Source organism: Mesoplodon mirus (genome assembly GCF_964341445.2).
Source record: "Mesoplodon mirus genome assembly, chromosome: 20".
Taxonomy (NCBI): Eukaryota; Metazoa; Chordata; class Mammalia; order Artiodactyla; family Ziphiidae; genus Mesoplodon; species Mesoplodon mirus.
The window spans coordinates 28,762,750-28,774,952 of record NC_138996.1 but is presented as its reverse complement, the minus strand read 5'-3'; the positions used below and the strand labels follow the sequence as shown (position 1 = coordinate 28,774,952).

The window sequence follows — 12,203 nt, the reverse complement described above, 5'->3', positions numbered from 1 at the left end:
GGCTTTATAAAATAACTCGGAAGGTTTCTGATTTCACAGTCTCAGTTCTGTGAATGAGGGTTGAGAGTTGTGTGAGTTGTATTGTTAACAGCCTGTTTCTGACTTCTTTTTCAGGAATTGAAACAAATGTTTCTGCAGCTGTAGAGATCACCAATCTGGACTGGTGGGTTGGCTCCTTCCCATCCAATCTAAGACCAACATTTCCCAGTATTTTTCCTTCGATGTTTATATTGCCACCATGCTGATAAAGGAAGGGTTTTTTTTAAAGGTCCTTCAAAAATAGTAACTTTTTGAGTAGAATGAGTAGTCAGTGTGGAGGTGGGAGGTAGGGGTTGGGAATAACTTGATGGACTCAAGGATGGGGAGTCCTTCTAATGAGAATATGATAGCCAATTTCAAAACCTTTCCAGTGGACCTAGAAGCCTGTTAACTATTTTAATCCCGACTTTTTATGCCGCCCTCGCCCCTTGCTCTCATACACCTTCCTCTCACTGCTCAAAAGTCTGCAGACACATGGAACCTGTTCCTGTTATATAAAGATTAGGGGCCTGTGCTCCATTAGTTCAAAGCATGTGCCAGCACTTTTCTTTCTCCTGCAGAACTAACACCATTTAGGCATGCTGATCGTGGTGGCTTCTTTTCAGTAGGTGCTGGTAATTCAGCAGAGGTTGACAGCTAAGAGTGTGCAGTGCCCGACGGCCACGTCCAATGCAGTGAAGTGGTTCAGGGGTTTAGAAAACAAAAGGGAGTCTATGCAACTTTCCTTTTTTCTCCTTAATTCTTCCTTCTCTTCCAAGAGCAATTTGGGACCTGATTCTGCTTCTAGATTCTACTCCAGATTGGTGACTCTGAGATGCAGAAATAACGTTGAGAGACTGACATCTCCCATTAGTTGTGATTCCCAGCTTTTTACAGTATTTATTATTTTAACAAGTCTGAGATATGATTATGTAGTTCATATATTTATTTTAATTATTAAGAATTAAAATTAGTTATGTTGTGATCATTTCACTCTATCTATGGATAATTTGGGGACAGAGCATTCCAAAATCAGAATTGGGGATCGTTATTCTGTTTGTCCCTTATTAGGCCTTTGTTATTTCTTAAAGGGCTAGTTCTTTTTATTATTATTATTAATTTTTTTTTTATTGTCGTGTAACCTTCTTTTCCAAGTTAACGCATGTGTGGAAGTCTAATGTCTAAACAAACCACAGAGATGGCACTCTGGTTAAAGTAGAGACCAGGAGCCCCAGATCTCCTCTGCCCATCCCTCCAGGACCCTAAGAGGCTTCAGGGGACCATGACACTCAGTCTGAAAACTACTGGCCTATTAAGTGACTTTTCTAAGACATAATTTTTGCTAAATATTTTTTAATCCCAAATCGAATCTTGACCAATTATTTTATATATTCTTTTCTCTCTACTTCCCTCTTCAGCTCTTGTTTTTCCTCTTGATTTCCTAGTAGGGATACCAGATAAGCATAATTGAAAGTCTGCTATTGATGGTAGAAGTTCAGTACCATCGCTTATGGAAGGTGTGGGTCATTTGCCTGGACGTTATGCTCTACTGTTTCTTATTATATAGCCTCTCCCTGCCTGATGCTTCTCTGCACCAGTTTCCAGCAATTCATTTGGCCCTCTTGGCCCCTGGACCTCCACGGAGGGAAAACTGCAATACTCCAGAGATAGCTGCTAAGGAGACCTTGAGAGTAGTTTAGTGGGTTCTAACTCAAAACCTTACCACTGCATAATATTGAAAGTTTTTTGTTTGGGAACAAGTAAAAAGAAATGTTCATGTAATCATTGAACCAATCTCTCCACAGAATATATTTTATTATCTCTAAATTTGGAGTACAGAATATGGAATTTATGAATGGGATTATTTCTTGAACTAAGCTTATTTGCATTGCTTTAATAATGTACTCAAGGTCAAATGCGTTGTCCTGGTAGAAGAAAAAGGTCTTCCTAAGGAGACAATCTTCACCCAGGAGCTATGTATCTGCCCAGTGTTATTAGGTGGAATTTTCTCTACAGAAAAATCTAGATCACCAATAAATTTCATGCAGTTAGAGAATCTACAGAACAATCCCTAATTTTACCCCTTTCATAATTAATATCCTTTGGTTAGAAGCTGGGTGACAAAGTTATTTTCTATATCTATTTTTAAACTACTTTAAAATTTTATTTTATCTTATTTGAAGTATCTCCCTATACTTCAATAAATTCACTAATTTACCTTTCTGATGTATGAAGATGGTCTGCGAAGGAGAATATTTGAGTTACAGGGAGTTTTATTCTCCAGCGTGAGGAGTATTACAGCCATATAGTATTATCACACTGACACCTCTCCACCACTGCAAGATACAGGAATCTTAAGTAGGCCGTTTATTCAGAATTTTCAGTAAATAATTGACAGAGCAACTAAGATCTAACCTCCCCGCTGCCAAAAAAAAGAGAAAAATCAAAATCAAAAAAGATGACCTTCATACTCTCAGTCTTCAGTGTTGGCTCAGAGGTCACGTTCAGCCACGTTTCCAAAATTCTTCAGTCCCTCTTTTTGGGAACCAAAGGGCACTGAGAGAAGGAAACAAGGCAGAAACTTAAACTATGCCGTGAGATCTAATATTGCAAATGAAAAATCTCGACATGCAAAGCCTGCTATTCTGAGGCCAAAAACCAGTTGACAAACATAATATGAAAACCAGAGGGATTCAGGCTGCCAGGGATGTGTCTGCATAGTGTACTGTGCCGTCCGGGTGTGGGCCCAAGGGCAACGTGTGCAGCAAGAGGAACAGCAGGGCCTCTTGGTTCAGTTTTTCTGCCTATAAATTCCTGAGATGTTATTTTTAATGTTGTACTCCGTTAGTTCTCTTTTAAAAAGTAAGAAATTTTAAATTTGAGGTCTCTTGTTACTGCTAACCTTCCATCTCCATGAACTGTTTCACCATCATATCCACAGCCTTCCATATGACTGTCACACATTGTCCTCAGCGTCACATCAATAATGAGATTTACCCTTTGGAGACACTGGAACGCTATATGTATTTATCATTATTAATATGTTGGCCGTGGTCAAGGGTGATCTGAGTACAGATAGCTCCTACCTTAGACCATCTGTTGCGATGATGGTGCCTGGCACAGTGCCTGGCATACAGTAGGGTCTTGATAAATTAAACTCCCGCCTCAAAAGCTGGTTTAAAAGTGGATCCCTGAGACCTCAAAATGCATTTTCCCATAGAAAAAAAACCGGCGTTACTAGTGTATAGATTCCCAAGCCTACCCACAGTGGCTACTTAATTCATCAGATGCCAGATGGACAACAGAAATAGCTTATGTTTCTCTAGCTTTTTGGTGTACAGGTTCTTCATTATTGCTTATTTCTTCTTCTGAGTCACTCAGTGAGTAGGTATGACACATAACTCACCCTCTTTTAAAGATGAGGAAGTCAAATGCCATAAAAAGTTATTACTGTGATTAAGAATGAAACTGAAGGAACGTGCCGTGACCTCTTTGAGGTTCTACATGTTTATTACCCTTCCTCCTTCCTCCACGGGACCCTCAGTGGTATTCCTGGAAAACCTCTGATGAATTTTCTTAGAGGAGGTGTAAAGCAGGTAAGTAGGTAAGTCTAGCACTTTCCATTGCTTTAGTGATGACGTTTTGGAGTATTCTTTAGGCATGCCCAGATTTACGATAAGCCTCATGAGAGAACGTAACTTACTTCTATGAATGTATTAACCTTCCAGAGGTGCCCTCTGCAGTCAGGAAGGGTCCAGTTGTCTTTTAGGTAGCCAGTGAACAACATTCCTTTTAAACAATTAACTCTTGGCTTTTTGATGAGAAGCAAACTTAAGGCCGCAAGGGGGTTAGGGTGAAATAACCTGTCAGGAATGGCTGCCAAGGTATAATGTTCAGACAGAATTGCTATCAGTTTAGGATGGGAATGAAAGTGAGCTGGTGAGGATGTCCCCTATGTAGTTTGACCTTCAATTGGAGATGGGGACCAACATGTAGAATATTTTATACATCTTGAATCTATCCAGTAGAGTGGATGTTTTGAGCATCATTATGGTTTCTTCCACCTCTCTGTAAGCTGATGTTTCTTACAACCATTTTGAGGACCTTGAACATGAAACCCATTCAGTTCTGATCAATCAGGCCAAGTAATCTTATTTCTGCTATTGCCCTACGCATTTGACATGTTAAATGTTATAAACCTCTTGGAACAATAAAATAGCTTCAAGTATTTCTAAATTAGAAAAACTAAAAGAGAAATCGAAATACTAAAGCCTTTAAATCACCTCTGTTCTATAAGAATCCTTTAAAAAATAAAATATTTCTACCAAATCAATGTAAACAGGGAAAACCTAAGATTCCTTATCTGAAAATAGAATGTATTTTTTACTATAACGTTATATGTTTGAAACAGAGGTATGAAGTGTTTAAAAAGAATTTTATTCCCATCAGTGTGGCATACTGGCTAGTGGCCTGCTTGAAGTTCACCGCCAGAGTCAAAAATCTGCTAATCAAGAGTGAAAACAAAATCATCAGGGTAAAATTATGGAGTTTATTCGGGAGCAGTTCTATCAATGAGTTTCAAGCCTGAAATGAAATCATTACCTATGTATATTTATGAAGACTATTCTTTTTAAAAAACGAACACGATAGCCATCTATCACATCAGATCTCGAAGGTGTTTCCTTGAGTATGAAAGGCAAGGGAAGACATTTATTTAGCTGTATAAAAACCCCTTATTCAGTATGCTGCTGATTATAACATGTCTTGTGAAAGCTGCCCAAGTCCAAGTTGGAGGAGCATATGTGAGTAATCAGCATGAGATGGTATATACATGACATGATGAACCGACAGAGGAAATCCATTAACTGCATCATTTGCTCTTCCTCTAGGGCTCAATATATAATTATTTATGTTCCAAACCAAACCAAACAAAACCAAACAAAACCTTTTTACTCTTTTAGCACTCGGGAGAGCCTGGCTTCCAACACATCAAGCATTGTTGAAAGTAACCGTCGTCAGAACCCTACCTGGAGCCCGGCCCATGGTGGAGCCGGCCCGGCCTTCAATTTCCGAGCAAGTACGGACAGCCCCACAAACGAAGCTGAGAAATTACAGAAACCTTCCAGCTGCTTGCAAGCTTCTGTTACTAGTGTGTGACAGTCATTCTGCGTCAGATCTCCTGTCTCGTTCGATACAGCCAAGTTTACGGCACTGGGACTGATGTTTACATCTTTGGAAAGACAAGCATCTCAACGGCAGTTTTTGTGTTGACTTAAACTGTGCTGCTAAGTAGGCTAGGGCAAAAAACAACAACAAAATCTTTATTTCAGAGTATTGCTTTTCACATTTATGGCTCTGTAGCAACAAGAATAGCAGTAGGGGTGATATGTATACTTTTGCTTCACTAATTGTACCTGAGCACACACGAAAGTCTAGACACTGTCAGTGTAATATGCATTCTCGATGTCATGCAGTTGCCAAGTCCATTCTAAAATGCCACAGATGCGTGTTGCTCCCAGTCTGTGACCAAGTGGTGCCACAGAACACTGATCCTTGACACTCCCCAAAACAAAAAACAAAACAAAACAAAAAAAACTAAGCCTCCACAACATGTCAAATGCAAGGGTCTACCTTGAGGGAGATCAATGCCAAACTGACTAAAAGGGACCCCAGCCCTTTGTGTGTGAATCGTTTAGGCCCCAGTCATTTTGCGCTGTGAGTTTTCGTGACAAGATTTTGCAGGAGCCCATGGAAGTGTGTCGGAAGGGGTCGTGATCCAAATACTGGGAGTGTTTGTTTTCAGGATTTTAAGTGTCATGGATGCTTGTCTGATTTTTTTAACCTTCCATAATCACAAACAGGAATATAGGCCTTTGAATCTGAAATGGACAAAGGAAGGGTCTCCCAGCCTGGCTGGGGCACAGGACTAAGTGATGGGAGAGGTAGTGGGGACTTGTAAAGGTGTTCATCAGATACTGAAGGAAGATCATTTCCTCCTTGTGATACTTGACGGTGATGCTATCTTACTATAATAGATATGATCATTTGTTTAAAATCAAAATGTTCTTTGTGATACAAATGAAGACTACGGCCTGGGGACGTTATTCTTTCTAATGGAAGGACATAACTCTATTTTATGTAGTTTTAAATAGAATGCCTAAATTAGGCTGTGGGAGAGAATTTTTAGTGGTTATAGGAAAGAGCAAATTTAGAGGGAGTTGAACTTCAGGCCTTTTATTCCTGGGAAGATATCTATAGAGAAAACTTTAAAATACTTTTTGATTAGAAATATACATGTGCCCATGTAATTAACAACAGAATGTGATCATTCTGCAAGTGTGGTGTAATCCTAGCTTGTATGCCCCTGAAATTTATTAGAATCACAATTATGCATACATGAACTATGCCAGAGTAATGTTTACAGATACTTCGTAACCAGTTTCAGGAGGCATCTTTAGGTAGATGTATAGTTTTTTTAGCCCAACTTATTTCAGAATCGTTTGTTAACATTTTGCTTTGGTTTACAATATGTCATGTTGAATACAAAGAAGTTTCTCAGCAGCAAAGGGATTACAAATAACCGAGATTCAGCCTTCTAAGAAAGAGGCACCGCAAAGTTCCCATGTCTTATTTTATGAGAACTATGGAATAAATCTATAGATAGTGGAAAATTATTCACAAAAGGGTTACATGTGACACGAGTAAATGGTCTGACAAAAAGTTTTATTTAGTTAAGTGGCATGTGATGTTTGGAGCCATATACCGTAAAATATATATCCAAATATTTTCACCTCAGATTTCAGGAATTGGCATAGAATCTGTGAAACACTTCTGCTTCGGTATTAGGTTGAATCACTAGCCATCTGTTTAAAGAGTGGAGTCATATACACAGTTGAACTATTTCTTGAAACATTTGAATCCTTCCTCATGCTTTTTTCAGATATCTGGAAATTGCATTGGGTCAAACTGGACTCATCAAGTTTAGTATAGATTCCTTTTTTTGTGCTTATAGTGAAACTTGAGCACGTTTCTTGGCAAACTCCCACACCTTTAATATGCTTAAGTCAATTGGCTTTCAGTCTCATGCCTTATTTCCTCCAAGGCATGCCTTGATTGCTCAGAAATGCACTCTTCTCTCACTGCTTAAATTTGTCTGGGAGGAATGATAACGTATCAAATAGACCATATACAGAGTCTGTTTCCTTGGGGAGTTGTATGCCACACAGTTACTAAATTCTTTTTTTTCCCCAAAACCCTGCCCTCCAGCGTCTGTCATACTATCAGTTCATAAATAATAGAACCATTGAAACAATACATCAGCCTCTAGTTGATCCTCCTAAAGTAGCCATTATAATAATCAAATACTGTGTGAACAGCAAAGGAAAGCATTACCTTTAAGAGAAGCTTTAAAATATGAATTTATCAATATTTCACAAGAACTAGGTTTACAGAAGACATTGGAATAAAATGTGTACCACTCTTTGCCTGATGCTATGAGGTACATGATTAAAAAAAAAAAAAAAAAAAAACTCCCTTAGACCAGCAGCCATTAGCATAGAAATGATGGACTTCAAAGAGGATATGATGTGAGCAGACGTTCCATGTAGAAATGTGCCCGTCTGAATCGACTCGGGATTCTTGAACGGGGGAGAAGTGGTGGCGGGAAGCACATTACAAGTATGACCCTAGATGGTCTGCAGTGATGTTCTCAGTGACCCACTCCAAGCTTTGCCAGCATCCTTTTCCTCCAGGAAACGATAGCTTTGTGGCCCATGGCTGCTTATCTAGATTCACTTAGAGTTTATCAACGGAAAGGTTTACAAAACTGAATCTGGTTGAATCTCTGTGTAGTGTTCAACTTTAAAGGGTCAACCCATCTGTCGGCATTTTGCACACGTCTGTATTATTATGATACAGCATATTACTTTATGGTAATTTTTATTTTTACATATAACTACCTCCATAAATCTGATGAAGCAGCAGCAGTACGTTCAAGTGTATTGTTCGGAAAAGCAAAGTTGAAAACTTTCTTGACCATTAGGCCATGGCGTTCTGTGTGTGTGTCAGTGATTGCCTCTGTGGACTTGTGACTGTTTCATTGCCATGGGTTTTCTCTGACGGCATTATTTCACTCTCATCTGTAAACCTGTCTCTCTTCTTCCCCACAAAAGCACACTTGAATTTGTTATGAATGAAAAGGAAGTTTAAATTTCTTGTCTCCCCTGCCCCGGCTCCTGCCACCAGCCCCGGACCTCATTCCTGCTACGAGTTCTCTCCCACCAAGAGCCACTTGATAAACATAATTTAGCAAGCTGTTTACTCCTATAAAATCTGATTTGAATTCTAGGTTTTCGGTCACAAGACACACCAGAAATTTGGACTGCCAACTTTGAAGCACTTTGGGCCTCTCTGCCTTCACTACTTGCATGCTACCGTATCGAGCTCAGACTTCATTTGAATTAAAAGAGCTGTGCTTTGTATCCACAACTTCTGTTCCATAATTTGTATTTCATTTTATATATTTTGCACATCTCAGGGGACCTTCATAAGCATATGAAAAGGGGGAGGGGTCCGTCAAAAAAAGGAAACAAATAAGAAGAGCAGAAAGAGGACTAGCTGGATAAAAGTAACAAATGACTGCTTCTCCAATGTTGTGAAGTTCAAGTTCAGGAAGCTTCCATTGAAAGTTAATCTGGAGTCACAACAATCTGAACACCAGCTGTTCCCCAGTCTCCCTTTTTCATAACCCAACCAGCATTTCTAAAATATAAATTTAAATTATATTGCAGTCACCATGGGGAGAAAAAAAAAACCTGTTCAGCGGTAACAAAAGCATTGTCTGTTTTTTAGGTTGGCACAGCTTGGTAAAATTCTACCCAGGATAAACCACTTATTACCACAAAGTGTACTTGAAAATAAAGTTTTTAACTTAAATGAAAGGCATATTGCTCACAATACAATAGTGATGTTGATTTGAAAAGTCTTACAATTTATAACATGGGCAGTATTTGGAGCTTGATTAAAAACCAACCACAACCTACGAGGACTTCGCAAACTCATTCTGGGATCTCAAAGTGCTTCCAAAGCATTCGGATTCACAACTAACAAAGCAGGTCATATTTGTAATACCCATACCTGAAATGAATAAACAGAAGGAGTGACATAAGATTACCCAGAAACACAGTGGCAGCTATCAGTGATCTATTTTCTATCTGTTTGATAGACCATCATGAGAAATCACGAAATACAATGCTATTTTTCTGATGTGTGCTAATAAAGTCAAAGAAAACGAATACAACTTGATACTTTTGTCCATTTTCATTCAAAAAGTTCAGGGTGTTGGGAATTTTACAGAAATCCACCCAAATGCTATTGTGGTCCAAGGTAGATCTGGACATACACCCTTGTTTACAGTTTCATATTGGGCTTCTCTAAATCCCGTGCTAAAATACTGTCTTTCAGGAACACGACTGCTCCTGGCAGTGGAAGGTGCTGAGACAGAAATTTTCATTAAAAACATCAAGTACTCTCCACAGTGCTTCTTATTAGCACAACTGAAATTCAGTACACTATATTGAGCCCTACTTTGAAGAATCTGGATTTCCCAGGGAAGCTGATCTAGTTCTCAGCGTTTTTTCTCAAATTATGAGATAAAAGATCCTGGTCGGGGACCTTCTCCGTTTATCACAGCCAGTCACAGAACCAGCTATCCGCGCGCTGTCAGGTGACAGTGGACCCCCGCAGAAGTGATCCCTTCCTTCCTCCTCCCCAGCCCCCCAGGCCCCTCCCACCCATACTCTTCTGTTGAGCGAATTTCTGCACACGTTGAGGGCTTGAGGAAACTAGAACACAGGAAAGATGAATGCAAAAGCCACGGAAGACATTGCTTTGCTCTGGGTTAGTAAAATATGGGCAGGAAAGAGGTTACTATCAGTCTGATCTTTGCCAAGTAAGATAAAAGAATCAGCCATCACTGTCAGCTCTCTCGGAAGGTTTTACAGTATTAAGGATACATCCAATATTTTGCCATAGATTTTTATCTGGGAGACATTTCATAAGTTACATCCATGAGAAAGTTCGTTATTAAATTTCTTGGTGTGTTGGACATAGACATTGGCGTCTCCCTGATGGAGTTAATCTCTGCGTCTTTTACAGCAGCATCCCAGGGAGGGATTCCCCAGCCAGCTCTTCTCACACAGAATCCTGTGTTCTTACACTTGTTCTAGGACTTACAGTTGCTGATTTGCAAGGCTCAGAATTCTACAAGGCACAAGGGGAACTAAACCTTCTGATGATGATTGTATGTTTATGATCAGTTACAGGGCTTTGTCTGCTCGTTGCTGGCTTCAAATGTGAACACACACACACACACACACACACACACACATGCCCTGCCAACCAGGGAAAGGGGTTTCCCAGGTGAGGCAGCAATGACTCTGGAAGCCAGTGTGAGGCTAAGAGCTTGGTCCATGTTCGGCTGCCTCCCTCCCTGTCCAGAGGCTGGTTTTGGCAGGCCTATTCCCTTGCGCCCACCGAAAAGAGCTACCAAATCTGAGATCTGAGGTCTCCTCCAACACGAATCCTCTGCAGTTACAGGAAGTTCATCCTGATGTACGCACTTACGGCTCCTTGCTTCCGAGGTCCACCCTCTCTGCCTCCTTCCCATCCCCCCACTTACATACCGATACACCGCCATGGTTTCCACATTGGAAGGGCAAAGCAGTGTGTGGTATTGTGCACACAAGGATGGGTTAGGACTAGAGCTGCCCTAGGGTCACCTTCATGTAAGTATTGACAGCTACAAATTAAGGTCCTTAGCGTAGTTGACATAGATACAACTTTCTAGAAGAGAATTAAATTTCAACATTAAAGGGATCATAATTCTGCAGGTATCTTTCTCTGAGTGACTGAATGTGACTATTGCATTAGGGTAAATGAATTAAGAAGTGCAAGTGGGATTTACTGTATGTTAGAAAGGAGTTTTGCAGCCAAGACTGCCTTGAATAAAATGTGTTTGCACTGAAAAAAATTTTTAAATTACTTGGTCTCTGGTTGCTGTAAAGGTCATCCAAGATGGATGTTCTGTTTATATTGTATAGTATTTCATATGAAATAATTACAGTTCATGAAATGTCTTCCCTAATGTTACTGATTTATAACAGCACATTTGTAACATGGTTTTTATTGTGTCGGTGTACCATATTGTAAATGATGATTACTTGTCATGCTTAGTATAATAACTTAAAAGAAAAAAAGCACAGGGATTTTTGTAAGTCTATATTTGAAAGTCCCTCCATGTGGTAACATTGTGTTCATGTTTATGTAGTGTTGTGTGAAATATCCATTTTGGATTGTGTTACTTTTTAAGATATTAAATAACATTTGGTTATATGTCTAAGTGGATTTTTTTTTTTTTTAGTACTTGAGAGAAAATACCTTACAGGAGACCACTTTATTTCTCTCCTCACTTTATTTCTCTCCTCAATTAATATGATGTCATAACAAATTTTTCTTGCACAATCTTGGTTATTAGAGCTTTTGAATGAAAACAACTGAAAATGGACATTTCTAATCAAAATTTTTGGAGGAATGTTGAAAAATCCCATTTTTAGCTAGCTATTCAAATTTGAGACTGAGTGAGGCTTATGGATGCATATAATTAAGGTTTATAAATGAAATTATCATGTGGTTGGTTTTTTTGTTTTGTTTTGTTACCACTCGTATCACAACTGCTACCCCCAAATAAATGTGATCTCCTCCCCAGAACATACTCAGAGGCTATTCACGTCTTCCAGTGAGGCCCTTGCACAAGTTTGGAGTGCTTCCTTGTTTAATTGCCCTCAGAGTCTCTCCTGCACTGCTCTGACTCTCCCCAGTGGCGGCGAGTCACCACTGCCCTGGGGGAATGCACCTGATTTTTTCAAACCAAAAGTAATCTGCTGTCAAGCAAACGATTAAGCTAGGAAACAACATTACTAGTCAAAAACAGTGTGGAGCTGTAAAGTTGAGCCTAATTGTCTTGTAAAGGCAAAACTCAAAGCAGGCTTCCCAAAATGTTTTGAACCATGACAGTGTCATTTGGGTAAGTGTGGAAAACCCAAGGTGACTACTTTGAAGGACAAGCCTTATTTTAGTTATGTTAAGTTTGTCTATATGTATTTTAAACTGTCTCAATACAGACGCTT

The 12,203-nt window shown here is 39.5% G+C and overlaps 1 protein-coding gene across 4 annotated transcripts in view; it reads left to right on the top strand.

Annotated features, from left to right (window-relative positions):
- STOX2 (storkhead box 2) overlaps nt 1-7,547 on the top strand; it is a 199,805-nt gene extending 192,258 nt beyond the window's left edge. For 3 of the 4 annotated variants that reach the window (XM_082608395.1, XM_082608396.1, XM_082608398.1), the window contains one exon: nt 4,980-7,547. In XM_082608395.1, the coding sequence (XP_082464521.1) occupies nt 4,980-5,175 (196 nt within the window). In that variant the 3' untranslated portion in view covers nt 5,176-7,547. Of the gene's footprint in view, nt 1-114; nt 164-4,979 lie in introns of all 4 variants that reach the window. The other variant, XM_082608397.1, reaches the window with a different exon arrangement.
- The last annotated feature ends 4,656 nt before the right edge of the window (nt 7,548-12,203 follow it).